This window comes from Lynx canadensis, chromosome E2 (assembly GCF_007474595.2).
Source record: "Lynx canadensis isolate LIC74 chromosome E2, mLynCan4.pri.v2, whole genome shotgun sequence".
Classification (NCBI taxonomy): Eukaryota; Metazoa; Chordata; class Mammalia; order Carnivora; family Felidae; genus Lynx; species Lynx canadensis.
This window is the reverse complement of record NC_044317.1, coordinates 26,378,817-26,405,694: the sequence shown is the minus strand read 5'-3', so window position 1 is coordinate 26,405,694 and position 26,878 is coordinate 26,378,817. Positions and strand designations below refer to the sequence as shown.

Below are 26,878 nucleotides of genomic sequence, written 5' to 3'. Positions count from 1 at the left end.
GGTAATACATGGGTTTAAAAATAACAAGTCAGCAGGGCAGTTAAGTTCCTTTTTTGGTTGAGGTTTTGGCAGCCAACCTTCAACCTTTCAGCTCCAGACAAGGAGACTTAAAGCAGTTTCTCCTAACCTAGGCAGTTAGTTCCTTTATGGATCAATTAATGTTCATTTTATTTAAAGAGATTTCCAAAGACATCCAGTGATCCAGTCCATTCACTTTTCCTTTTACCACCGTGGTGTTTCCATTAGCAGAGGAGCCAAGGGTCAGGAGTGACCTCCCCATGCACTGTGTCCCTCAGGGAGTGAGGAGAAACAAGAGCCCACTTTCCCCTCCCAACAACTGTCAGAACACCGTGGATGGCCTCTGAGCCTGACTCCTGTTCCACGGTCTGTCTGGCCAGTAGCCGTCCCATCTTGAATACTTCCTAGCACGAAGCAGAGGGGACAGAATAGCCTTGGGTAGCACTGATGCTAAGCAGATGCCACTAGTGCGAGAAGTCTGCTGACAGAGCACATGACTTCAGGCTAAAGGCCCCACACTGGCAATCTATTGCTTGCATCTTGCTTACAAATCATTAAAAAAAAAAAAATTGAATTAGTTACCAACTTTTAAGCATCAATTGGCCTCCCATAAAAACAAGGATTTTCATTTTATTAAAAAAACTTAAGACCCACAACCCTAAACTTTTGGTTCTCGCAGTGCTGTCACTTCCCTGCCAGTCAATACTGAGACGAAGGCTGCTTACCAGTCATGATCTCATCTCTAGTTCACATCAGTTTTAATTTACATTCACTGTTTATATTACCTGCTTAGCTCCTGTAGACACCTAGTCACCACTGCCCACCCACCCCCCTTCTTCATCCCTGCTCTATCTATAGGTTCCTTTGAGGTATTCCACATGTCCCCCAAAATCTAAAGGATTATACCTGCATTTTCAACATCGCTGGACTAGACAGGCCGAATCGCAAGACAAAGACGTGGCTTCAGTTTACATTCGCAACAGCTAACACACCCACTGGCTTATGGGCAGCTGAACATGACCCACACTTCTGGGACACAGAGCCACTCCCACCCTTTCCTCCCATTAAAGAAAAACATAACATAGTAGACAGTGGTGGGGTCTACAGTATCTTTATTTTAAACAGAGAAACCAGGCTGCAAGAAGTCTACGTGATCGGAGCAGATGGCAGTTTTCTTTCCAGAGGGTGAAGCCTGAGCCTAGCTGGCAGCACACAAAGGTTAAAACCAAAGCCCAGATATCCTCTTTCCTGGTCTGCCCTGCATGGCCTGCTCATGATGTGAGATGAGAGACTGCATGACCGCACTGGATGAAGTGAGGGGTCCAACTGGGCAGAGGCGACACCTCGACAGGAGACCATCATTGAAGAGGACACGAAAATTAAGTGCAGTGACTTACTCTCTGCTATTCTCTGATGAGAAAGGTGAGGGTATGGGATGAACGGTAAAATATGTTCTTCATTCTTCAAATAAGTAAATCCTATAGGATGGGGTTGATGATCAATTGAGCAAGAGAAGAGGGTGAAAATCTAGGCTAGTTATAGATCTCTGTGTGTAAGGAAAAGAACAGCAATGATAAGGGAGAAGAGAGGAACATTAAAATGCCTGAAAGTATTAAAAAGAAGGGCCTTCCCCCCCCCCCCCCCCTTAAATAAGACAGGAAACAGTATCTTTTATTTTCCTCCCTGCAATGGCAGCAGACTTGCTGGTTTTCATGAAACATGATTTCTGGAACAAGGTCTGTTGATAAGCTTGCTCAATCACGGGAGGACACGGGACTGACTGCTAATGTTAGAATGAGGTCTTCCCACAACACCTCTTGTAGGTGCTACTCTCGTGCTGGATCTGCAGAGGTGCCCCAACACCATATGGTGCTCCAGTTAAAGCTTCAGAAACATTGCAATGGCATGATCAACAGGTTTTTTTGGGCTTTCTTATACATGTAAACTCTTGGAACAGCTGGAGTTAAAGCATGAGCAGGAGTTTGGTTTTGAGCCACAAAGTTTCAGACACCAGCCACAGATGCCTCTGCCCTATTTCACTACATGTTCTTCTCTGAGAAACACATGGTTGAGTGTTAAGTATTGTCGCTGAAAAGAAATGACCTGCTCACCGCCACCCGCCCTCCTCCTTCCTCTGTGTGAATCTCACAACAGCAGAGGCTGTAGACAGGAAGGCTGTTTGCTCTTTCTCAGCAGGGAAATTACTTGGTGACCTGGTGAATGGCGTGGGCAAGGTAGCCCACGTTGCCCGAGGTGACTCCTGCCACAGAGATGCGGCCATCCTTTGTCATGTAGATGGAGAATTCCTTGGTCAGCCTCTCCACCTGCAGAGGAAAGAGTACAGGAGCACTCCCAGGCAGGGGGATTTGCCCAGCCAGGTGTGGCACGGTGGCCAAGTGTTAAAATAGGAAAATAACAGAAAACTCTATTTTCTCGTTTAAACCCTATTCCCAGAATTTGGTAGGCTAGTGCAGAGAGAGAGAAGGACAAAATGCTATCTTAAAGTAGGATGAAGAATACCGAGGTGTGGACAGGCAAAAAAAAAAAAATCTCATTTCAGCATTTGTACGAAAGATAGATCCAGAATCCAGCTATGTCTCCTATCAATATTCAGGCTCCTTTTGGTTTGGGAAACTCTTCAGAGAAGCAGCAGTGGTCACAAAAATGATCAAAATGTGCTCTGTTCCTCAGCAGTGTGCAACCTCATGGGGGACACAGACAGGTAAATGACTAAGAACAAAACAAAATGAATGCTACACTCTTCCTTCACCTGAAAGGGCTTCAAACGACTGTTTTAACAGTAATCTGAACAGCTAAGTGATCTATGAGGAATTCCATCATTTTGCAAAGACTCATCAGTTGGTCAGCTGAGGAGAAACTGGAGTCCACTCACCTGTTCAGGCTTCAGTCCTATGAAACAAAACATGCCAATCTGGTCAGTGATGTGCTGCCAGTTGTGGGAGGAGCCCTCCTTCTTGAGGTTGGAGACCAGCTGAGTCCTCATGCTAATGATGCGGTCAGCCATGCCTTTTAATTCCTGCAACCTGTGCAAAAACCCACCAAGATGCAGCTCAATTCCGGACAAGCACTGACAGACAAGCCACAGCTGACATGAGTATTCCCCTAGTGTGCCTCAATTCTTTGTCCTATCCTGAGTTATATAGCCTAGTTATAGCCTTCTGTTTTCTATTAGAACACTATTTTGATTAGGCAGCTAAAATGATTAACATAATTGAGTTATTAAGAAAAATGAAAGAACGACTCAAACCTAGGAAGGCTAAGGTTCTCCATACTTTATGTGGGGGCAAAAGTTGTGTTTTAAATAGTAGACTATGACTTTATTTTTAACATGGATGGAAGAAACACTCCTGCGTTTGCAGTTAAGACAGTGCACTGGGAGGCTACAATGTGCCAAGCCATGTGCTAGGTGGTAGGGAGAAAGGGAGGCTTGAGACATAGTCCTTGCCTGTAAATCTTACAACTTGACACTGGGAACAAACCTGGGAACAACCAACTATGCAACGAGGCAAGAGAAGGTAAGAACCCATAGAACAGTGCTGTGTTGAAGGCCCCAGGAAGAGATGTAATTCTATCTGGGTGGCTGAAAGGAGTCCTGATCCACATGGCTCACTCGGTTCTGTACATAATCACTGCTTTCCTCAGAATCTCCTCTTCCCATTCTATTCCTATGGCTCTAGAGGAAATTCTTATCTGTTCTCAGCAACTAGACGACTGTGGAAACATTTATAGTTTCCCCCAGTTCTTATGTGTTCACATTCTTTAACCACCTATGATGAGGCCATACACAGAACAGATCACAATCGCCAATTACAAGTCAAATGACAGTCCTAGTCATTTGTGACTCGTTAAACATTTACAATTGGGCACTTGCTCCTAAAAACATGGATTTGTCCTCCCTTGGAAAAGTTGGCAACTCGGCACTAGCAGAGTGATTACTGGCTGGAGCTGGAGCCCTGGCCCTTCTAGGGATGGCACTGGGTTTACATTTCCTATGGTTCCATCTCTCCAGCTCCATTTACTTTGAGGCCGGGGTGCTAAAGGCAGGGAGTGTGACCACGGCCAGATCCAGGGCAGCTTTGGTGAAGCCCTTCCGTGCTCCCTGCTACCCACAGAATGAACTTCTGACTTCTCAAGATATCAGTGAAGGTGCTCCATGATCTATCTGCTCCCACCTTCCCAGTTTTGCTGCCTTCTCCATCCTCCTCCCACTCAGTGTCTTTGCCACAAAAAACCACTTAGGACTTTTGATGCACATCGTGTAATGTGTGCCTTTCTTCATGCACATCTGTCCGGTTTTCATTTACTCTTCATCTCCTTTGGGGGAAAAAAAGCCGCCTTTTCTCTTCAAGGCACAGCCCGCATGCTGCTGTCTTCATTAGGTCCTCCCTCATTTCCCCCTAGAATCGATGGCTGCTCCTTTCATCCGCCTTTATTCCTTGTCTCTTTTATCAATGCCATACACTTACCTTTCTCACTGGATTATAAACTCTACAGGTAGAAATGTCTTACTCATCCAGCATACTACCTTTGTCATCTTTGTACACTACAGACTTTCGATGTGTACTGATGTGCACACATTAAAAAAAAAAAAAAAAGAGTATAATTCTAAGAGACAAATCGAAACTAATCCTACAACACACATATATAGGAGTAAAATATATAGTATGTTACAATGATGAAAAATAGTGAAGAAAAAAGCTGGGTTACAGTGACTATATTTACAGTTAATTTTTTCCCTCTCCTAAACTTTCTGAAATGTACTTACACGTTAATGTTATAATGGAAAAAAGTAGAATTTAAAAAGTAGTTAATATTTTGGTAAGCCTTCCATGGACTACTGAACTGAAAGAACTACCCTGAACCAGACTTACTTCAATGTTTCACAGGATTAATTTAAAGTAGAAAGAGTAGCTGTCATGTGAAAAGTTGGGGGGTTGCAGATAAAGTTCCTTGCAGACAGCAGACAACAGATTTAGCTTTTCTCTTCAGGAAGCTACTCAGGAATCGATTCCCCCAATTAACTGGCTACACAGGACAAACTCTTGTTATAACAAATCACATTGTTCATGGGCACCTTGGCTTTTTTTTTTTTTTTTTTAAGTTTATTTATTTGGTGGGGTGGGGGGAGAAAACACGAGCAGGGAAGGGGCAGAGGGAGAGAGACAATTCCAAGCAGGCTCCACACTTTCAGCACAGAGCCCAATGTGGGGCTTATACCCACAAACTGTGAGATCATGACCTGGGCCGAAATCAGGAGTTGGACACTTAATTGACTGAGCCACCCAGATGCCCCTTGGTTAATTAACTTTGAATTATATAGAGCAGGGGGTTAGCAAACTTTTTATTTTTTACTTTTTAATTTTTTTTATTTTTTAAAGTTCCAGTAGAGTTAACATGGAAAACTTTTTATGAAGGGCTAAATTATAAATTTGTTAGGTTTTGTGGGCCATTTGCTCTCTGTCACAACTACTAAATTCTGCTATATGGCATAAAAGCAGCCACACGTAATTCATCAAAAATGGGTGCGGCTGTGTTCCAATAAAACTTTACAAGAACAGGGAACAAACGAGATTTGATCCATAGAAGTTTGCCAACCTCTGATCTAGAGCAAGGTTTTCTAAATTGTGTCAGGACCCATTAGTAGGTGATAAAGATTTTCTAAATTGTGTGTCATGAGTCATGAGTAGGTCATAAATTCAAGGTAGATGGATGCAACTGGCATTCAGGAAATATTTAAATAAAAAAAAAAGAAAATATTAAAATATAACACACGAAGGGGCGCCTGGGTGACTCCGTTGGTTTGGTGTTCAACTTTGGCTCAGGTCATGATCTCAGTTTGTGGGTTTGAGCCCTGCACCAGGCTCTGTGCTGACAACTCAGAGCCTGGAGGCTGCTTTGGGTTCTGTGTCTCCCTCTCTCTCTGACCCTTTTTTTTTTCTTTTTTTGATTTTTTTAATGTTTATTTTTGAGAGAGAGAGAGAGAGACAAAAGGAGAGAGAGGGAGACACAGAATCCAAAGCAGGCGCTAGGCTCTGAGCTGTCAGCACAGAGCCTGATGCAGGGCTTGAACCCACAAACTGCGAGATCATGACCTGAGCCGAAGTTGGATGCCCAACCAACTGAGCCACCAAGGTGCCCCCATCTCCGACCCTCTCTTGCTCATGCTCTCTCTCCCTCGTAAAAATAAATAAACATTAAAAAAAATTTAAATATAACACATGAAGCCTAATATTAAGTTTGGACAACCATGTCAGTTATATATATGTTTACAGGTAATGTGTTCAGAGTCATGATACAAAATATCTGTCTTATGTGGACTGTGGTTAAAGAGATCGAGTAAGACTAAGAGCACAGGGGCCAAGAGATTCAGATGGTAGGAAAAATAAAAACTCAAAATAAGCAGAAATACTGATTCGGTGGTAGTTATTACTAGGATTAAGAACCAAAAATATGGTGTTCTTAAAAAAGTTTTCCTATGTAAGGTACTTCAATTTGAACTCAATTTGAGGAGAAGGCAGGTTTTACTTAGCATGGAGATAATGGAATAAAAAACCCTGCCATTTCTCAATCATTTGTCTCCAATGTATTTATTTGGAAGTGCTAAAAAAAAAAAATGCCCACTCCTCTCTCCCTTCTGCCTCTTCCATATATGGAGGCTGCGTGATATTTGTATGTCACTAGTTGCTGATTATAAAGGAGCTTTGAGAGATCAGTGTGGGACAGACAGATGGCTGGGGAGTGGCAGTGTGCTCTTACCATTGTTTTCGCAGGTCAGGGCTGGTTAGGATGGTCGAGGCAATCCGGGCCCCGTTGATTGGAGGGTTGGAATACATGGGACGGATCAAGATCTTCAACTGTGACTCCACCCTTTTGGCTTCATCAGCATCTTTGCAGACCACAGTGAAGGCTCCCACACGCTCACCTGAGAAGACAAAAAGGGATCCTGTCTTCTAGTTTTCCAATGTAAAATGCTGAAGCAAATGATTCAATTTGCTACATGTCATGCTTCCATCAGCAACGCCACAAAAATATGTTATAAATAAAAACCTTTCAACACCCAGTATGGTGACTTTAGAGATAACAGAAAGAAAGTCTGAGAACTCAAAGGTCTCTTATTATATCCAATTTCTTGGCTCATGGAACGGTTACTTCTTGTTTAGAGAAACAATAGTTTTCTCTGCTGGAGGAATTCAGAGACACAAAAGATGATGTGACTAAGATCAGTTAGATCCATGTTACCGGTCTTTCCTCTCTGGGTAACACACACGCATGGACAGGCACAGACACTCTGTGGTGTCCTTTTCCAGCGCTTCTCCGATCTCACTGGGACAGACATCACAGACTGGGGCCTTCCGCTTACCGTACAAGCCCATGTTCTTGGCATAGGATTGGCAGAGACAAACGTTAATGCCCTGTTCGATGAAGTGGCGTACAGCCCAGGCATCCTTGTTACCATCACCGCTGGCAAAGCCTTGGTAGGCCATGTCAAAGAATGCAAAGAGGTTGTTTTTCTGGGAAGGAAAGAGAAGAGCAAAGCTTTAGGGGGTCCTTCTCAAGACAACCCACATGGCTGCCTGTGCTTATTGGGACAACGTCTGCCTCACATAGAGTCAACACAGTTTTCTCCCCAACCGGCAATTTGGAGATGTTTAATTTTCCTTGAGTTAAGGTATAATTATATATGTTTTTACTTTGGTGGATATGGTCCCTCAAAAAGACATTAAGAAAAGAGACTCTTAATTTCAGTCTTCCCAGAAAGCTGCTTGATCCAACAGGAAGCTCTTTTCAGGCCCACAGGAGTCTGGGTAATTACTGTGGTCCAGTCGACACAGGACCAGCATCAGCCTTTTCTGGGGCTAATGTAACTCTGGCAGCCTCACCTTATACCCAGAAATCATGGGAAGGCCTCATGAGAACCATCTCATCTTCAAAGTGCTCTCTGAATGTTCTTTCTCTGTCCACCCCCCCCCCCATCTCATTTTATTTACACCTTAGGTTTGACAGAATGTAAAGAAAGGGAAACCAAAAGAAGTGAAAACGTGGACATAAGGCAAGAGGAATATTTTCCTCCCTTGGAATTTTTTTTTTTTTTTTTTTTTTTAAGTAAACTCCATCCCCAAAGTGGGGCTCAAGCTCTAGACTCTGAGATCATGAGTTACACAGTCTACCCACTGAGCCACCAATGTGCCCCTCCTCCATTACAATTTTTGACTAGGGCCTTCTCTGACAGCTGATGCTGTGAATGGTAATGGCAATGCTGAGCAAACAGGCAAGGATAGGAGGGGACATGAAACAGTGTATAAAAGATGAACAAGTAACAAGGACCAGGGCAAACGACAGACATCCCGGGACCAGTGGATACCCACTGTACAGGCTAGTCAATGACAAGATTTATCAGAATTCCCCACATCCAGGCTGAGGAACAAAAATTATTTGCAAGCTGCTCATGTATCATCAATTAAGAACTGCTAATTATGCAAATGAGAAGTTCTTTCCTGACAACTTAACAATGTGGGCTCAAGGGTAATTAATTCTCATTGTTAAGACTTTGCCAAGGCAAACATCTAAGGCTAGTTACTGAACACAGCACTGTCACCAGTCAGTTCAGTCTCCTTACCTTTACCACTGTTGCTATTTCCTTCCACTGCTCAGGGCGAGGGTCCACTCCTGTGGGATTGTGGGCACAGGCATGCAGGAGAAGAACACTTTGCTGTGGCATTTTCTAAAAAGACAACCAACAGATGATTTTGCAGCCCTCAACAAGATAATTTACCTGAAATGCTGTAGGGTCACTATTTTTGATCAACGAAGATAATATGAGTTCTGAGAATTAGCTCATCCCCAGTATTTTAAGTCAGATATTGAGACTGAGATGTGAGGCATCAAATCCCCACAAGGAAGCTTGTTCCTTCACCCCTCTTGCCCTGAAAGCCATACTTACCGAAATGTCCTCTATAGCGCCTGTGAAGTCAAAGCCACATGTCTTGGGGTCATAGTATCGATAACCGTGTAGCTGCATGCCAGCGTCCCTGAAGATGGGTGTGTGATTTCCCCAGGATGGTTTGGGCAGATAAACATCTCGGCTGAACTTAAAAAATCTTTGCTAAAAAATGGGATGAAAGGGAATGGAAAAATGAAGGAAAAATAAAATGACATAGTTTATGGAGGAAGACATTTTTCTCTATTTTTCTCTTCGGTTTATCTCAATGACTGAGAGACAGTAATGACTGAGAGACGGTATGACTCAGCATCAAGACTGCCTGCGTTGGAATCCAGGCTCTGACAAGGAAATTGGCTGTGTAGTTAGGGACCTCTCTGGGCCTCACTTTCTTCATTTGTAAAATAGCATTAAATGAACCTCCTTCATAAAGATTAACTGAGTTAAAACAAAAGCTGCTAGTAACAGATATGTGCTCAATAAATTATATTTATTGTTATTATAATTTCTAAAGTTTAATTATTTGAGAGAGAGAGAGAGAGAGAGAGAGAGAGAGAGAGAGAGAGAGAACATGTTCACGGGGAAGAGGCAGAGAGAGACGAAGGGCAAGAGAATCCCAAGCAGGCTCCACACTATCAGCAGAGAGCCTGATGCAGGACTCGAACCCACTAACCGTGAAAGCATGACCAGAGGCAAAACCAAGAGTCAAATGCTTAACTGAGTGAGCCACCCAGGTGCCTTATTATTATTATATCTTCCTTGTAGTTTTTAAGTACTTTTTTTTTTAAACTTAAATCCAAATTAGTTAAAGTACTTTCATATTCCTTACCCGTGACTCCATTTATCAGAGAATAGGAAATCTTCCAATTATGTGGAAAGAAGTCAGCAAACACACATGCAGTAGGAAAACACCCTTCTCCTCAGCTTACAGACTGTCTTACAGCTCTTTCCTGAAGGAGTTTCCAGACTCACCAGAAAACTGGCTCCAATCCTCAAGGCCCCGGTTCCAGAAATGGTCTGCACGGTGACATACTGAAGGAGAGACACCACGGTCAGGGAGGTCCAACACTTGCTAGAGGCCCACAGATACAGAACAGAGGCCAAGCCCACAGAGGCAGTACTCTGTAGTCATTGCCCTTCATTTTTCAGAAGTTGAAGACAATGTTCCAAATGGGTATTTGCAAACGAGAAAACAGCACTAATTGTTTCATTTCCCCATTTGCTAAGAGACAGATTGATTCTCCTTGGAGTTCTCAAAACAGCCACCTTTTCAGTTTCCAACACCTTTGCTGATGGAGAAGCTAATTCCTTAGAGCTTGTTATTAGTATCATATGGTATATGAGAAACTTTCAGGACCCAAACTCGCTCCCCATGAATAAGGGCTAATTTATACATATACCATGGTCACTACATTAAAATATTCTAGAATTATACAAAATTCAATGTGTCTCTGAACATCAAAGCTCCTTGAAAAGCAAATCAATACATTATAATAATATTGCTACATTTTATTATTTTTTTAAAAGTTTATTTATTTTGAGTGAGGAGGGGCAGGGGGAGAAGGAGAGAGAGAATCCCAAGCATGCTCTGCACTGTCAGCACAGAGCCTGATGTGGGGCTCAAACTCACGAACCGTGAGATCATGACCCGAGATGAAGTCAGACACTTACTTAACCGACTGAGCCACCCAGCGTCCTGTAGTTTGTCCTTTCATTTTTTAAGTTTCTAAAGCATATTCAGTACAAGATAAACATAAGCATACACAGAGCAGTGTCAAATCTTCAATCAAATTACTATTCCATTTTCAGGACTACTGCTGCATTTTTGGGATTGGTGTTATATGAAATCGTTTATTTAACAAGTGCCAACTTACTTTCTTTTTTTTTTTTTTTTTTTTTTTTTTTCCAAGTTTATTTATTTTTGGGACAGAGAGAGACAGAGCATGAACGGGGGAGGGGCAGAGAGAGAGGGAGACACAGAATCGGAAACAGGCTCCAGGCTCCGAGCCATCAGCCCAGAGCCTGACGCGGGGCTCGAACTCACGGACCGCGAGATCGTGACCTGGCTGAAGTCGGACGCCTAACCGACTGCGCCACCCAGGCGCCCCCCAACTTACTTTCTAAAGGAGAGATATTAGCAATAGTGTGGTTACTGCAAACAACCATCACACAAAGTAATGTATCTCTATTTGTTTAAATTAGTTCACATTTGTTTAAACTGTTAAATTTAAACAGACTGTAGGATGCCAGAGTCTGCTCTGCTTACCCGGCTACTTTTCAACACTTCATTGTTCTCACCCAAGGCTAGTTCTGCAGATGCCTTACAAAATTCAGCAAGTCCTGCAATGGGCAGGTATTCTTTGTCCAAATTTTTTGCAGCAATCTGGGCCTCTGCCTAGACAAGAGAAAATGCACCTGCTTAGTTTCTTCTCCTTACGTGGAATTACTGTGATTAATATTTAAATGTTTTATAACTTAAACATATATATTCAATATAAAGGAAGTAAAGCCTTGTTTTTATTTTGGAAGTACTGTCCAAGGAAAAGGGTTAAGTACTACCTCTGAAACTAATATTACATTGCATGTTAACTGGAATCTAAAGAAAATCTTGAAAACACAAAAATAAATACAAACTATAAAAAAAGTAGAATACTTAATATTTTATATTGCAGAACAGAAATATTTCTAATTTTTAAAATCATATATATATTTTTTATATGGTTTAGGTTTTTATATGAATGGGTACAGTGTTCTCTTGGTCAATATTTAATATAAAATGGCATTCTTGGAATGCACAAGAACAAGGTTTACGAGCAACACTTAAAACACTTATAAGTAGATATAAGATGATAAAATCAAACTAAATACATAAAAAAGTAGTATTTCAAGGTATACACCAGTCTCAGAACTTCAAAGCGTTAACAGTAACAGCCACATATCTTCATGCTTTGGAGACGGAGGCGTGGCTGTCCCTTTAGCTGTGTGAGTCTCAGCTGAATGGGGGAACAACTTGAAGTATGTACAAGAGCTTGTGGTGGTGTTCCAGCCTGCAAAATAGCTAATACTTGCTGAGTACTTTAAACTGACTTGCTGAGACCAGAGCAATTTCTGCATGGCCTGAGACCCAGCAGCCAGCAGTTTTCAATGGGTCTTCTCCTCACAATTGAGCCCTTTTTTTGTACTCAGAGAGTCAAAGAGAGGACACCTAACCCACACTCCCACACTTTTGGAAGAAATTTCTTCTTCCAGTGGTTCATTCAGGCCATGTTCTATTATTTCAGTGGCTCATGAGGGCTGGGCCAGCCTGCTGTATAGTGTGCAGCTTAGATGGTTAGAGAGTTCCTTACCCTCACCTGGAAGTATTCTTTTGAAACGTTCACTCACTGTGCCTGTATGGGGGAATGATGCATCATCACCCTACTTTGAGAAGTGACAAAGAAGAGGAGGTGCAGAGGGAAAGGACACTCATACTTTCTTTCAAAAAAACTGTTCTAAGAGGATTATTTAAAGTTATAATGATAACCAATAGAAAAACTACTAATAAAAATACAACAATAATAAAACAAATTATTCTACAGTGCAGTAGGAAGAAAGGACAGAGCATGCCTGTGTGAGAGCTTTATTAAGGCAATCAACATGAGAGGAAATGGAAAATAACCACAGTAACCCTCATCCACAAAGGGCTATTCTTATCACCAAAAGGCAATGTTTAATTCTTCGTCCTTATGTGCACCCTCAGGATTAAATACGAGACGATGCCTGCTTCAGTAGAAAATCACGTAAGTTCAATCTTGAAAAAGACCACACAGTTCCAATCTGTCTCTTTTACAGCCAAGGAGACCACAGCAGACAACCTGAGTGATTCAAGCAGTTAGTGCCAGAACTAGAACCCAGGTCTCCCGACTCCCAGTGTGGCGCTCTTTCTGCCACTCTTTAGGAGCTGTCTCCAGTTTACCCACCCTGAGAAGGCAGCAGATGAACGGCAAACTCACCTTCCGGACACTAGGAAGCACATAAGGCTTTCCATTATCGTCCCGGTAGGCACCAACTCCCAGATTCATCTTTTTGCTGTTGGTGTCTCTCTTAAAGGCTTCTGTGACTCCCAGGATGGGATCTGGGGGCCCCATCTCTACATGGGTCCACCAGGAGCTGAAATGGGAAATAAAATGAAATCAGTCATAGTAGCTGGATTTCCATGGCCAGAGACATCTCAGATCTGCTGAAAATCCATTTCTTTGCAGAAGAATGCAGAAGACCAAAGATTTTAACACAAATGCAAGGAGGAGAAGGTGGATGGGGAGGACAGGGTGCATGTGTAGGCTTTTAAAGTAGCCCACACCTGTCCTGAATTCCCAGGCAAAGAGGGCTATGAGAAACAGAGTGGTAAAAGATGACACAAAAGAAGCAAACAAGGGCAAGAGTATTATGTGATACTGTCCCCTCAAAGGGGCTTGGGTTTTATCTTGTTCTCAAAATTATTAAGGGGTATCTTTTGGAGAACTTGTTAAAAATACAGGTTCCTGGGGTACCTGGCTGGGTCAGTCGGTTAAGTGTCCGACTTCAGCTCAGGTCGTGATCTCACAATTTTTGAGTTCGAGCCCCGCATCGGACTCTGCTGAGAACCCAGAGCCTGGAGCCTGCTTTGGATTCTGTGTCTCCCTCTCTCTCTGCCCATCCCTCACTAGATCTCTCTCTCAAAAATAAATAAAAACATTAAAAAAAAAATACAGGTTCCTGTGTGTCTCATCTTGGATATAATGAGAACATGTGGAGTCATTAAAGTTTTGTTTTCTTTGGGTGTGAGGAGGGTTAGGGTTGTTGATCAGGTAAGGGGAGTGGCATGGATAACCTTGCCTTTTTAGAGCCCATCTGCGAGCAAGGTGGGGCACTGAATGCAGAGTGGTCAGAGTAGATGTAGAAGGATCACTCACTGCACTGGCTCATTACATGGCCAGAGAGTTAGAGGACGGCCTGAATGAGGATGGGGCAGTAGGGCTTGAGAGGAAGACAGAATTTTGAGCTATTTAGGAATTAAAAATCAACAAGAACTGCTTGTAACAAACTACTGATTCCTTCACTACTTACAAAGTTAAAAAATGCTGGACAATGTTCATTACTCTTTATTTATATGAGAGTCACGATTTTACCTTAAAAAATTATCTCGTAAAAAAAATTATCCCTTGGGGCGCCTGGGTGGCTCAGTCGGTTAAACGTCCGACTTCAGCTCAGGTCATGATCTCACGGTTGGTGAGTTCAGGCGCCGCATTGGGCTCTGTGCTGACAGCTCAGAGCCTGGAGCCTGTTTCAGATTCTGTGTCTCCCTCTCTCTCTCTGACTCTCCCCCGTTCATGCTCTGTCTCTCTGTCTCAAAAATAAATAAATGTTAAAAAAATTATCCCTTAATAGTCTTGGGGTGGTGGTGGGGGGGGGGGGAAGGTCATCCATCAGGGCCAGGTGAACTGTATTGCCAGGGAAGTATACATCTGTCCTCAGTGCCCTGAGGTAATCTCAAGAGGCAACAGAACCTTTTTTTGGCAATAGAACTTTAAAGCTTTTCTTTTAAAAGTTTATTTATTTAGAGAGAATGCGAGTGAGCAGAGTAGGGGCAGAGAGAGAGAGAGAGAGAGAGAGAGGGAGAGAGAATCAGAAGCAGGCTCCACACAGCACAGAGCCCGATGCAGGGCTTGATCCCATGAACTCCAGATCATGACCTGAGCTGAAATTAAGAGTCTGACACTCAATCTACTAAGCCACCCTGGCACTCCGAGGCAACAGAGCTTTACATTTCTGAGGCTTGTTTCTCTGGCTTGTTCTCCACCCCCTACTGATTTGGGGTTTTGTTTCTGTTCCATGTATGGCCAATAAGCTAGTCCTCATTGGCAGCAATGACTGTGAATCTGGTTTTATGATCTGACCATTCAGTAATTTCTGCAAATGGACAGCAAAGATCTATTCTCTGTTGGGTGAGAGATGACACATAATATGGTTTATTGTTTGTGTGATTTTGTTTTTTTTTTTTAATCAGAATTGTGAGGTTTTTATTTGTGTTTGTTCTCTGCCTGTTTTAGACCTAAAGAGCTGAAGTTTTAGACCTAAAGAGCTATAAGATCTCTATGTGTCTGTAATTCAGAAAAGCTTTCTTGTTTTGTCTCTGAGTGTCTGAATGTGAAATGTTTTCCAGCTCTGGAGGGTACTGATAAATTGGATTATAAAAATCTCAAAGGCACTCTGTTCTGATTGTGTTATAGGGACTGAATTCCTATTACTTTAAATGTGCTAGACAAAAGTTTTTTCTTAAAGAAACTAACTCAGAAGTGTTTAAAAAATTCAAGTTCACATAAATGAGATAAACCTTTGAGACCAGTTTAACTGATATAATAAAAGTAGCTATGTCTTCTAGGGTGCCTGAGTGGCTTACTCAGTTAAGTGTCTGACTCTTGATCTCAGCTTAAGTCTTTATCTCAGGGTTGTGAGTTAAAGTCCCTTATGGGGCTCCATGCGGGGTGTGAGGCTTAGGAAAAAAAAAAAAAAAGCTAGGTCTTTTATTTAGACACAAGCATACATTTTATTCTATGTGGCTTTGTTTTTCCTAAACTTACATTGGTTTACTCATACTATACACAAAGCATTCATAATATAATGTTTAAAGTTATGAAAAATCTGAATTTGTGTTCAACTAATTATTCTGACATATTTTCACCTCATACCTGTCAGAATGGCTAAAATCAAAGACACAAGAAATAAGTGTCAGCTAGGATGTGGAGGAAAAGGAACCTTCATGCACTGTTGGTGGGAATGCAAACTGGTGCAGCCACCGTGGAAAAGACTATGGAGATAAATAGAGGACACATGGCTGGCTCAGTGGGTAGAGTATGTGACTCTTGATCTGAGGGTCGTGAGTTTGATCCCCATGTTGGGTATTGAGAGTACTTAAAAAAGAAAACAACAACAAAAGTTAAAAAAACAAACACATAGGGGCGCCTGGGTGGCTCAGTCGGTTAAGCGTCCGACTTCGGCTCTGGTCATGATCTCGTGGTTCTTGAGTTCAAGCCCCCGCATCGGGCTCTGTGCTGACAGCTCAGAGCCTGGAGCCTGTTTCAGATTCTGTGTCTCCCTCTCTCTCTCACCCTCCCCTGTTCAGGCTCTGTCTCTCTCTGTCTCAAAAATAAATAAACGTTAAAAAAAAAATTAAAAACAAACAAAAAAAAATAGAACTGCCATATGCTCCAGTAATTCCACTAAGAAGTATTTACCCAAAGAAAACAAAAACACTAATTCGAAAGATATATGCACCCCTATGTTTATTGCAGCATCATCATAATAGCTAAGATAGAAGCAGCCCAAGTGCCCATCCACAGATGAATGAGAAGATATAGTATACACACGCAACGGAATATGACTCAGCTATAAAAAAGAATGAAGTCTTGTCATTTACAACAACACAGATGGATCTAGAGGGCATAATGCTAAGTGAAATAAGCCAGTCACAGAAAGACAAATATTGTATCATTTAACACATATGTGGAATTTATGAAACAAAATAAACAGAGACAAACAAAAAACCAGACTCTCAAATATAGAGAACTGATGGTTTCCAGGGGGGTGGTGGGTGGGGAATGGGTAAAAACAGGTAAAAGGGATTAATTAAGAGCCCACTTAGATTGATGAACACTGAGTAATGCATAGAATTGCTGTACCCTTATGTTGCATAACCGAAACTAATATAATAATGCTGTATGTTAATTATACTTAAACTAGAAAAATAAAAAATTATGTATCTTTTTATTAACTTTTATTAGTAGGTTAAATTTCTTAGAATGGTTTTAGATTTACAGAAAATTGAGCAGCTAGCACAGAGTTCCCACAACTTGCCCCCCAACAGTTTCCTCTTACTACTAACATTTTATATTTGTAGAGTACTTTTGTTACAATTAATGAACTGACACATTAAGCCCACAATTCATTTAGATTTCTTTAGTTTTTACCTAATGTCCTATTTCTGTTATAAAGTTCCACCCAGGATACCATATTACATTTACTTGTCATGTCTCCTGAGGCTTCTCTTGGTGATGACAGTTTCAGATATTCCTTGTTTTATCACCTTGACAATTTTGGGGAGTACTGGTCAGGCATATTGCAGGGTACCCCTGATTGGATTTGATATTTTTCTCATTAGACCGGAGTTATGGGTATTTAGAAGAAAAATAATGTATTTTGTAATGTGTTAGCTTGAAGACAATTCCCAAGACCTTTAAGTAACTTAAAATCGTGGACTAATTTAATTATGAGTTAAAGGGTTAATCACTGGATTCTTAGACAATTTCTAAGAGAGGATATAGACACATTTATTACTAAACATAATTTAAATTTCATATATTTTTACTTCTTATTTTTACATAGGCTAGAAGGCTATAGCTTTGGGTCATTTTAGTAAGCATGTTGTTGCCATTTCAAGACAGCGTAGGGGTGCCTGGGTGGCTCAGTTGGTTAAGCATTCGACTTCAGCTCAGGTCATGATCTCAGTTCTTGAGTGCCAGCCCCATGTCTGGCTCTGTGCCGACAACTCAGAGACTGGAGTGTGCTTCAGATTCTATGTCTCCCCCTCTCTCTGCCCATTCCTCGCTCATGCTCTGTCTCTCTTAAAAATAAACAAACATTAAAAAAAGAGAAAAAACATATAAAAGAAAGTATAAAAGGGATATGTGTGTGGCTACAGAAGCTGAACTATGTGCTTCTTTAGCTATGTGCTAAAATGCTTGCGCAGGACTGGCATCAATGCCCGCCCCCTCAGTTTTGTCTGTGAAATGGAAGTTACTTTGGCTAAAAGCTATTTTTGTAAAGTTTACTTATTTTGAGAGAGAGAGTCGGGGAGAGAGAGGGATAGAGAATCTGAAGCAGGCTCTGCATTGAGCCAGATATGGGGCTCGATCTCACCACTGTGAGATCATGACCTGAGTGGAAATCAAGAGTTGGAGGCTTAACTGATCCAACCACCCAGGCATCCTGGCTGTAAGTTATTAAAAAAAAAATTTTTTTTCTTAAACATTTATTTTTGAGAGACAGAGTGAGACAGAGCATGAGTGGGGGAGGGGTAGAGAGAGGGGGGTACACAGAATCCAAAGCAGGCTCCAGGCTCTAGGCTCTGAGCTGTCAGCACAGAGTCTGACATGGGGCTCGAACTCATGGACTGCAAAATCATGACCCGAGCCAAAGTCAGACGCTTAACCGAATGAGTTACCCAGGTGCCTCTAAAAGTTATTAAAAAAAAAAAAAAATTAATGTTTATTTATTTTTGACAGAGAGAGACAGAGACACACACAGCATGAGTGGGGGAGGGGCAGAGAAAGGGAGACACAGAATCCGAAGCAGGCTCCAGGCTCTGAGTGTCAGCACAGAGCCCAATGTGGGGCTCGAACTCATGGACCGTGCGATCTTGACCTGAGCTAAAGTCAGACGCTCAACTGACTGAGCCACCCAGGCGCCCCTAAAAGTTATTTTTAATGAGTGGTTGAGACTATACTCAGATCAACTGTGACAAGAGAAGTACAACTTTGTGTATGTTTTAGTCTTTCAAAGAAAAAAAAAGTCATGTTGTTCTAAAGCTGTGATCTTCACACATTTTGGTCTTTGGGTCTGTTTTTCCTCTTAAAACTTGTTGGGGATCTGAAATAGCTTTTATTTATGTGGGGTATAACTACCAATATTTACTGTATCAGAAATTAAAACTAAGAATCTCTTATACTAGAGTATCAGCTTGTTCCAAATATGAAAGAGCATATAAGGACAAAACTTGCAAAGTGAATTTTGTCTTGATTCATAAAAACTAAGTCTGGGGGCGCCTGGGTGGCGCAGTCGGTTAAGCGTCCGACTTCAGCCAGGTCACGATCTCGCGGTCCGTGAGTTCGAGCCCCGCGTCGGGCTCTGGGCTGATGGCTCGGAGCCTGGAGCCTGTTTCCGATTCTGTGTCTCCCTCTCTCTCTGCCCCTCCCCCGTTCATGCTCTGTCTCTCTCTGTCCCAAAAATAAATAAACGTTGAAAAAAAAAAATTAAAAAAAAAAAAAAAAAACTAAGTCTGAAAAGAAGCTAAGAAATGTGTTAACATTTTTTAAAAGTCTGCTTATTCTTCCTTGGTTCAGTGATTAATGACTTTATAATACAAAAGGTTATTTTTTACCTTCTGTGTTATATGCCTATACAGTGGAGATTCTGTGTTTTACCAGAATACTTCTTTATGCTTTATGTTGATTCTTATGTCCAAAAACAAAACACAGTTCCTCATATATGAAGGAACTAAGGTTCTTTACAATCATGTTGTATGTTTAATTCAATATTTTCTCATTTTAATTAAATAGGTAAACAATGATTAATTCTCAGATACTTAAAATCCTATTTTAATCAAGTGACCAAATATCACCTAAAAATTTTTTTGATCTGGCCTTCTCAAACTGAATCCTAAACATAGAAAACATAAAACTTCCAGGCTATCTTTCATCTAAACCTACTGAGAGATTTTTTATTTTTAAGCTACTGAGAGATTTTTTAAAAACTATTTTATTTATTTTTGAGAGAGTGTGAGTGGGGGAGGGGCAGAGGATCCCACGCAGGCTGACAGTAGCGAGTTGACGTGGGGTTGAACTCACAAACCATGAAATCATGACCTGAGCTGAAGTTGGACGCTCAACCAACTGAGCCACCCAGTGCCCCACTACTGTGAGATTTCTAAGAGTGCACCCAAGAAGCACCATCTATGTTTCCAACACACACTCTCAGCAGCAGGATGCATTAATGTATCAAAACTGAGGTTTTACCTCATGGTAAATTACTGTTCTGAAAAAAAGATTACCCCTTTTCTTCAGGATAAATTAGCAAAAAGCTCTTTACAGATTCAGATTACAGAAGTCTTTATGATTGTCTAAATCAATCATTGAGAATGTGCTATGTGCTAAGAGCTGGGAATATCAGAGTAAAACAATCCCTGACTATCTACCACATTAGCCCAGTGGGGTGACCTGTAGGCAGGCTGGGGTCGGAGGATGACCTTCAGCGATAAAGACAGGCTCAGAGCACAGAATATTAGTTTTAAGAGACCGAGGAGAGGACCTAATAACCTGGGAAAGGGGGAGATAGTATAGGCTTAGAAGGCTTGCAGGAAGAGGTGACACATGAGCTAAGTGCTACCGATGAGAGGAGGAAAAAGGCGTTCCCAGCAGAGGCGTAAGAAAGGCTAAGGGTGAAAAAGAGCTGGGGGCAGAGGGGTGGCAGGGGGAGTGCTGCAGGGAAAGGTGAAAGCTAGGGAAGCAAGGTTCCAAATTACCCAGGTGAAATAGCTCACGTTCCTTTAGTAATCACTTATCCAATCTCAACCAAATGTTTCAGCACAGCACAGTGAAAGTTCTCTACGGTCACCACGCTGACAAGCTCAGTGAATTATTCAGAATTTCTTTTCTGAAAATGATTCTCTTGAACTAGTCAGTGGCCAGTCAGCACTCGTTCATTTCACTCCTCCATGAGGCACAGTGGATGGCTCAGCACAGCATTACAGAGTTAAATTTATGCTCTCCTGACAAGTTGAAACTGCCTCTGTATTAATAGCTGTAATTGTGACATATAGTTAATTCTGTTATCAAAGCGTAGATTATTCCATTTTTGGATTTCCCAGACTTTTATTAGCTTGCCTCGGATAATGTCAGTACTCGGCAAACTGCACGGATTCAAATAACAGCTCAGCTGCCTACAAGCCTGTGTGTGCACAGGCAAGCCAATTACATCTCAACCTTCCTTATACATGAGCACATAACGGTACCCAACTTACAGAGTTGTTATAAGGATGAAAGGAGTTATTAAATATAAAACACTCAGAGCCTGGAATAGGATGAGTGCTTGCTGTTCACTGGTATCATTGCTACTAAATTATTCCTTCTATGCTTCTATTCTACCGTGCCAGTATGGAGCCTGGCAAGGCAAGTATGTAGACAATTCAAGAAGGAAATGGTCATAATTTTATGACCAAATACAGGTCTTTCTTGCTTTTCAGTTGTTTAAAATGTTTATTTATTTGAGAGACAGAGAACATGCCCGAGGGGCAGAGCTAGGAGACAGAGAATCCCAAGCAGGCTCCATGCCACCTTGGAGCCTGATGCATGGCTTGAACTCTCAAACCATGCGGTCACGACCCGAGCCAAAACCAGGAGTCAGATGCTTAACTGACTGAGTTACCCAGGTGCCTCTTGCTTTTCAATTACTACTAGTTTTCCTACAGTTTTGAGAGACATTATCATTACCATCCATCTCCCTCATTAGCTTTACTGCCAGGACTCAAAACCCCTCTGTTCTTTTTCATTGTTGTAGGCTGCTTAGTTGTTCCCGTACCTAAGCAATAGTAAGAAACAGATACCTTGAAACAACTTCTGACCTGGGCCTGAAGAAAGCTTCCTTTATTTCCTACCCACAGTTTAGACCCTGAAAGCTTGCAGCCACCTGCCGGTATATATCCCTGCCATTAACTGGTGAGTGAAAGGAATACTTTGAATGTCAAAGACCTATTATAGAAAACCTGCAGGAAGCAACTGTCATTTCAAAACAGATGTCTTGGTCTCTAAGGCCTTTCATCAACAATGACAGGACTGCTGCCCCAAGCCACAAGGACAGAAGGTGCCATTCTTATTAAATGATGTGAAAAGCACTTATTCATCAAGTTCTTTACAAAGTTTATTGAGTACAGAGATTCTCTGAGAAACCAAAGCCTCAAGTCTTCTGGCAGGGATCTGATCAAGAGTGGAATCTTTCTTTTTCTGAGCACATAGCAGTATCTATGAGGCACCCAGACGCCTCTGGAGTGTATCTTCTAAGAATTCTAAAAGCAACTACACCATATTGAATCTTAATCTAAATACAGGAGCATGGATACCCAATTTGATTAGTTCTACGTTAGTAATCATGTTCAGAACCTCTATGCCCTTCACCATTCCCTTCCTTAAAACTGTAAAGACTCTATACCCACAATGTAAGAACCATGATGTTTTCAAGGGACAGTACTAGCTGAAAACAAGAGTGCTAGGGACAAAACTGATGCTGATAACCTGTGGCCTACAAAGTGATTCCTACAAATGTACTTTGGACAAGTGCAAAACCTCAGCCATTGAGCAATGTTGGCTAACAAACCAAAAGATGTTAGGTACAAACTATTCAGATAACCTTTTCTAATTCAAATGTCTTGTAATTTTCCTGGGAACCTACCTGGCGCTTTAAAATTAAAATAGCTTAGGGGCGCCTGGGTGGCTCAGTCGGTTAAGCGGCCGACTTCAGCTCTGGTCATGATCTCGCGGTCCATGAGTTCGAGCCCCGCGTTGGGCTCTATGCTGACAGCTCAGAGCCTGGAGCCTGTTTCAGATTCTGTGTCTCCCTCTCTCTGACCCTCCCCCGATCATGCTCTGTCTCTCTCTGTCTCAAAAATAAATAAACGTTAAAAAAAAATTTAAAATTAAAATAGCTTAGGGGCACCTGGGTGGCTCAGTCGGTTGAGTGTCCGACTTCACCTCAGGTCATGATCTCGTGGTCTGTGAGTTCAAGCCCCACATCAGGCTCTGTGCTGACAGCTCAGAGCCTGGTGCCTGCTTCGGATTCTGTGTCTCCCTCTCTCTCTGCCCCTCCACCACTCACAGTCTCTCTCTCCTTCAAAAATAAATATTAAAAAAACTAAAAAAACTAAAATTAAAATAGTTTAAAATATATAGTTTAAGAATAGTTAAAAAAATGTTTTCCTTCACATTCTTATTTTATTTTGAATTGTGGTGCTCTATCTCACAACTGTGAGATCACAATCAAGAGTTGATCACTTAACCAACTAAGCCACCTAGGCGCCCCCACATTCTTATTTTAAAATAAGAAGAGAAGTTAATTAATTTGCTCAAGATCACTGAGTTAAAAATGGGAAAGATAGTACAATTTTGATCTTCTAGCTACTGGTTATTATACAACTACCACACACTGCCTTTCCAAAGGGTCTCGTGATACTCCTTCAGTTATTTCACAAAAAATTAAATAATCAGAATTAAGAACAGATCATTATAGGCTCTATTACCCAATTAAGTATCATTGCTTAAACCTGAACAGCACCTCTTCAACTACAGGCACTCAACTATTTTAAGGCTTTATATCAGGGAACAAAGTAGGTAAGGTCTCTGCCCCCGTGGAACGTACATTCTAATTGTGAGAAGACTGAAAAGAAAAATGAGTCAGCCACTCAAAGAATAACCAAAAGGTCACACCCATAGGGATTTTCACCAAGCACTTTAAGTAAGCTTTAGGACACGCAGCCAAATTTATAAACCAATAATTATTTTAAGGTTACTACAATGTTGAAAGACTTTCTCTTGCCCATCGTTTAGGCACCCCTTTCCAAACTGGCTGCATGAATGATAACCACTCCCTAATTCTGGCTCACTAGGTAGCATGGCTTAAAGAGCACACCTTGACATAGGGCCAAGGAGGAGCCAAATCTGGGAGAGAAGGAGCAGTGAAAGCCCAGACAAAATTGTACTGCCAAGAATGCGAGGCTCTGTAAGGACACACTTCTGCTGACTTGAAGACAACGCGCACACAATCAAAGGAAAGGCCAAGGCACATAAAAGAGGCCAAGGCTTTGCTCCTTGTAGTCAATATCTAGTTGGAGGTGGGCTGGAGACTAGATTCATTAGGTGGTACTTAAGGATACTGTCCCAAATCGCCTTCTTGAATGAATCAATCGCCTGGCTCAGGTCTCCACTAGGAAGGAATTACTAATTCGCTTTAAACTCCGTGCTTTTTAATGGCAATACTTAGCACGCAGGGCTTAATGACATATTTATAATTTTTTGAGTGGCACCTGTTTCCCCGTCAGGCGTGTTCACCGCAGCCTCCATCGTTAGCATCGGGTCTAGTACCTGGCTCATAGCTGACGAAGTATTTACTGAATGAGAGCAGAGCGAGGTGGAGAAGAAGAACGGTGACTTTTCCACAATCAGACCCCCTAAGGGCAAACAAAACTACAAACAGAACTACACCTCTGTTCTTTTCCAAGCAACGGGGTCACCGGCGACATAGGCGGTAACGCGGCTGGGAGGATGCCGCGCGCCAAGGTCAGGGGATGCAGAAAAGAAAGCTGGGCTGGAAAGCCAGGGCCTCGGCGGGGTACCTTCCTCTCGAGTACTTCCTACTCCCAGGCCCACGACCGGCCGTACGCCGCGGCCCTGCCAACCCTGCTTAGGCCCGAGGGCGGCCACGATAGGTGAGCCCCGCCGTGCCCCAGGGCAGCCCATCAAGGGCACCCGCGCCCCTCCGCGCCGCAGCCAATCGGTGCAAGGCAGCCTCGGCGGCGCAGCCAATGGGCGCCAGGCCGTCCGGGCCCGGCACCTCAGCCCCGCGGGCTCTCCCCTCGCCACCCCACCCCCACCGCGCCGAATCCGCGTCTCGTGACCCCCCACCCTTGAATGGAAGTCCGGGTGCCGTAGAAGGCCACACTGCCTAACCCCGGGGAACGCGCTGACACGTCCTCCTGCAGTCCTGGGGGCAAAAGAGGGGAGGGATGTAGGACCCCGAGGGTTACTTTGAGGCGCCGGCGCTCAATTTTCAGCGCCCAGTGAGGCCGAAGGGGTGTCAGAGAAAGCATGTGTGTGGTGCTTGCGTTTGGGGGGAGCGGGGATATGTCCAGGGGCGCCCCCAGCTCCGTCTCCGTCTGTCCTGCTTACCTGGCTCTGGCAGAAGCCGCGGCAGCGAGGCCCGGGTGGAAAGCGGCGGCGACCCCGGACAGGACGCGGCCGGTGTGCAGCAGGGCCATGGTGGGCGGCGAGAAGGCAGTGGGTAGCTGCAGGACAGAGCGGAAGGCCAGCCTGCGCGCACACCGAGGCGCGGACTGCTTCTGAAGGTAAGGACAGCGACTTCCCGGAGGCGGCTAGAGCGGCCGCCCGCCGGTCTGAGCCGCGTTACAGCGCACCCTGGCGGCCGGAGCGCAGCGGCGAGGCCAAGGCTGAGCGGTGGGTGGGCGGGGCGGCCCCGGAGTCTGCACCACGCCCCTCCAAGCCAACTCCGGCCACGTGGTTCCGGAGAATGGTGACGACACCGTATATTAAGGTTCAAAGAGCTTGAAAACCTTTTTCGTTTAATCACCGTGGACCGGACAGTAGAGGTAGATGTTTTTATGCCAGTTTGAAACATGAGAAAATTTAGGCTGATGTAGTTGAAGTAGTTTGCCTACAGCCATACACCCAACTGAGTATTTCGCTAAGTGCGTATCACTTCACCTTCTTCCCGAGTGTGTGTGTGTGTGTGTGTGTGTGTGTGTGTGTGTGTGTTTAAATCTCTGTTTGTAGAAGATAACAGGCCTGTCTCGTGGGGTATTTGTGAGGATTAAGTGAGATTAGCCGCTTATGTCTAAAAACAGGGCTTGGTTTAGTAAGCACGAGATAACCTGTGGTTGTTAATGACAAACTTGTGTTTGTCAAATCCTGCAGTTGTGTGTGGAAGGGAATTAATCACTTTTAAAGGAAAAAGTGAATAAATCTGAGATCTCAGAAGTTGAATGATTCAAACAAGTCCACTCTAAAGAATGGCCATTTCTGGACGCCTGGCTGGCTCAGTGGTGGAACTTGCCACATTTGATCTCAGGGTGGTGGGTTCAAGCCCCACATTAGGTGTGGAACCTTCTTTACAAACAAACAAACAAACAAACAAACAACCCCCTGCAGAAATGGCTAAAGATTGGCTGTTTCTTTGACACTTCTCTAACCCCAACTGTGTCCCTTGCTGATGTAATTTATCCTCTGTGGCATCTCATTGCCTGAATGAATAAGTCCAAATACCTATCTAGGGTCATATTGTAGGCCCTTCCCAGTCTAGCCCCAACTGTCTCAGACTCATCTGCTCACTCTCTGACCTCAACTTATGTTCCCACAGGCCAAGTCTTTTGATTCCACCACTACATTTGCTTCTTACAGCTGCTCTAACAAATTACCACGAACTGTATGGTTTAAAACAACAGAAATGTATTGTTTTACAGTTCTGGAGGCTAGAGACCCCAAATCGAGGTGTCAACAGGGAGTCCCCGAGACAGGAATCTGTTCTCTGCCACTCCCAGCTTCTGGCAGTTGCCACAAGTCCCTGCCAGCAAGCAGTTCCTTGACTTGTAGACCTATCACTCGATCTCTGCCTCTGTCTTCACACGGTGTTCTCTCCCTGTGTGTATCTCTCTGGTTCTCTTCTTGTAGGACACGGATCATATTGGATCAGGGCCCACCTTAGTGGTTTCATCTTAAGGTGATTACATCTGCAAAGACCCAACTTGCAAATTAGTCACATTCACAGGTACCTGGGATTGGAACATATATTTTGAGGGGATGCATTTCATCCCATAACCATCACTATTGTTAAGACCTAGCAATTATACTTCCAGCTATAGACCCCAGAGACCTCGTACATATATAAGGATGTTAGTGAAGCATTGTTTATGAAAGAAAAATGCAGGAAATAATATAGTTGCTCATTAATAGGTAAATAGATGTGCTGTTATACTCACATGATGGAGCGCTGTAGAGCTACTGACATGAATGAACTCAATTTATAGGTATCAAAATTGATAAATCGTAAAAATATTAAAAAGCAAGTTGCAGAACTATAGGTTAGTATGGCACCACTTAGATAAAATTTTAACATTCACAAAATCATTTCATATATTCATTTGTAAATGTATGTAAAGTTTGAAAAAATACTCTAAGGATACAGTTCAGTACAGGATCAGGCCCTTGTGGAGGGAATGACACAACTTTGTCATATTTGTCTCATAAAAAATTATAGGTAATATTAACAGTGGTCATAATTTTGGGTGTGTATCTTTGTTATACTGGTCTCTGTAAAATATATATATATTCA

At 42.7% G+C, this 26,878-nt stretch overlaps 1 protein-coding gene across 1 annotated transcript; it reads right to left on the bottom strand.

The window, feature by feature from the left end:
• Positions 1-1,113: 1,113 nt before the first annotated feature.
• Positions 1,114-24,891, bottom strand: GOT2 (glutamic-oxaloacetic transaminase 2). Its single transcript, XM_030297765.1, has 10 exons — positions 24,703-24,891; positions 12,970-13,126; positions 11,244-11,372; positions 9,950-10,009; positions 8,981-9,142; positions 8,657-8,761; positions 7,400-7,550; positions 6,796-6,961; positions 2,912-3,062; positions 1,114-2,342 (listed from the first exon to the last, which is right to left on the bottom strand). The coding sequence occupies exons 1-10, from the start codon at positions 24,789-24,791 to the stop codon at positions 2,220-2,222; spliced, it is 1,293 nt and encodes a 430-aa protein (XP_030153625.1). The 5' UTR covers positions 24,792-24,891; the 3' UTR covers positions 1,114-2,219.
• Between the last annotated feature and the right edge of the window lie 1,987 nt (positions 24,892-26,878).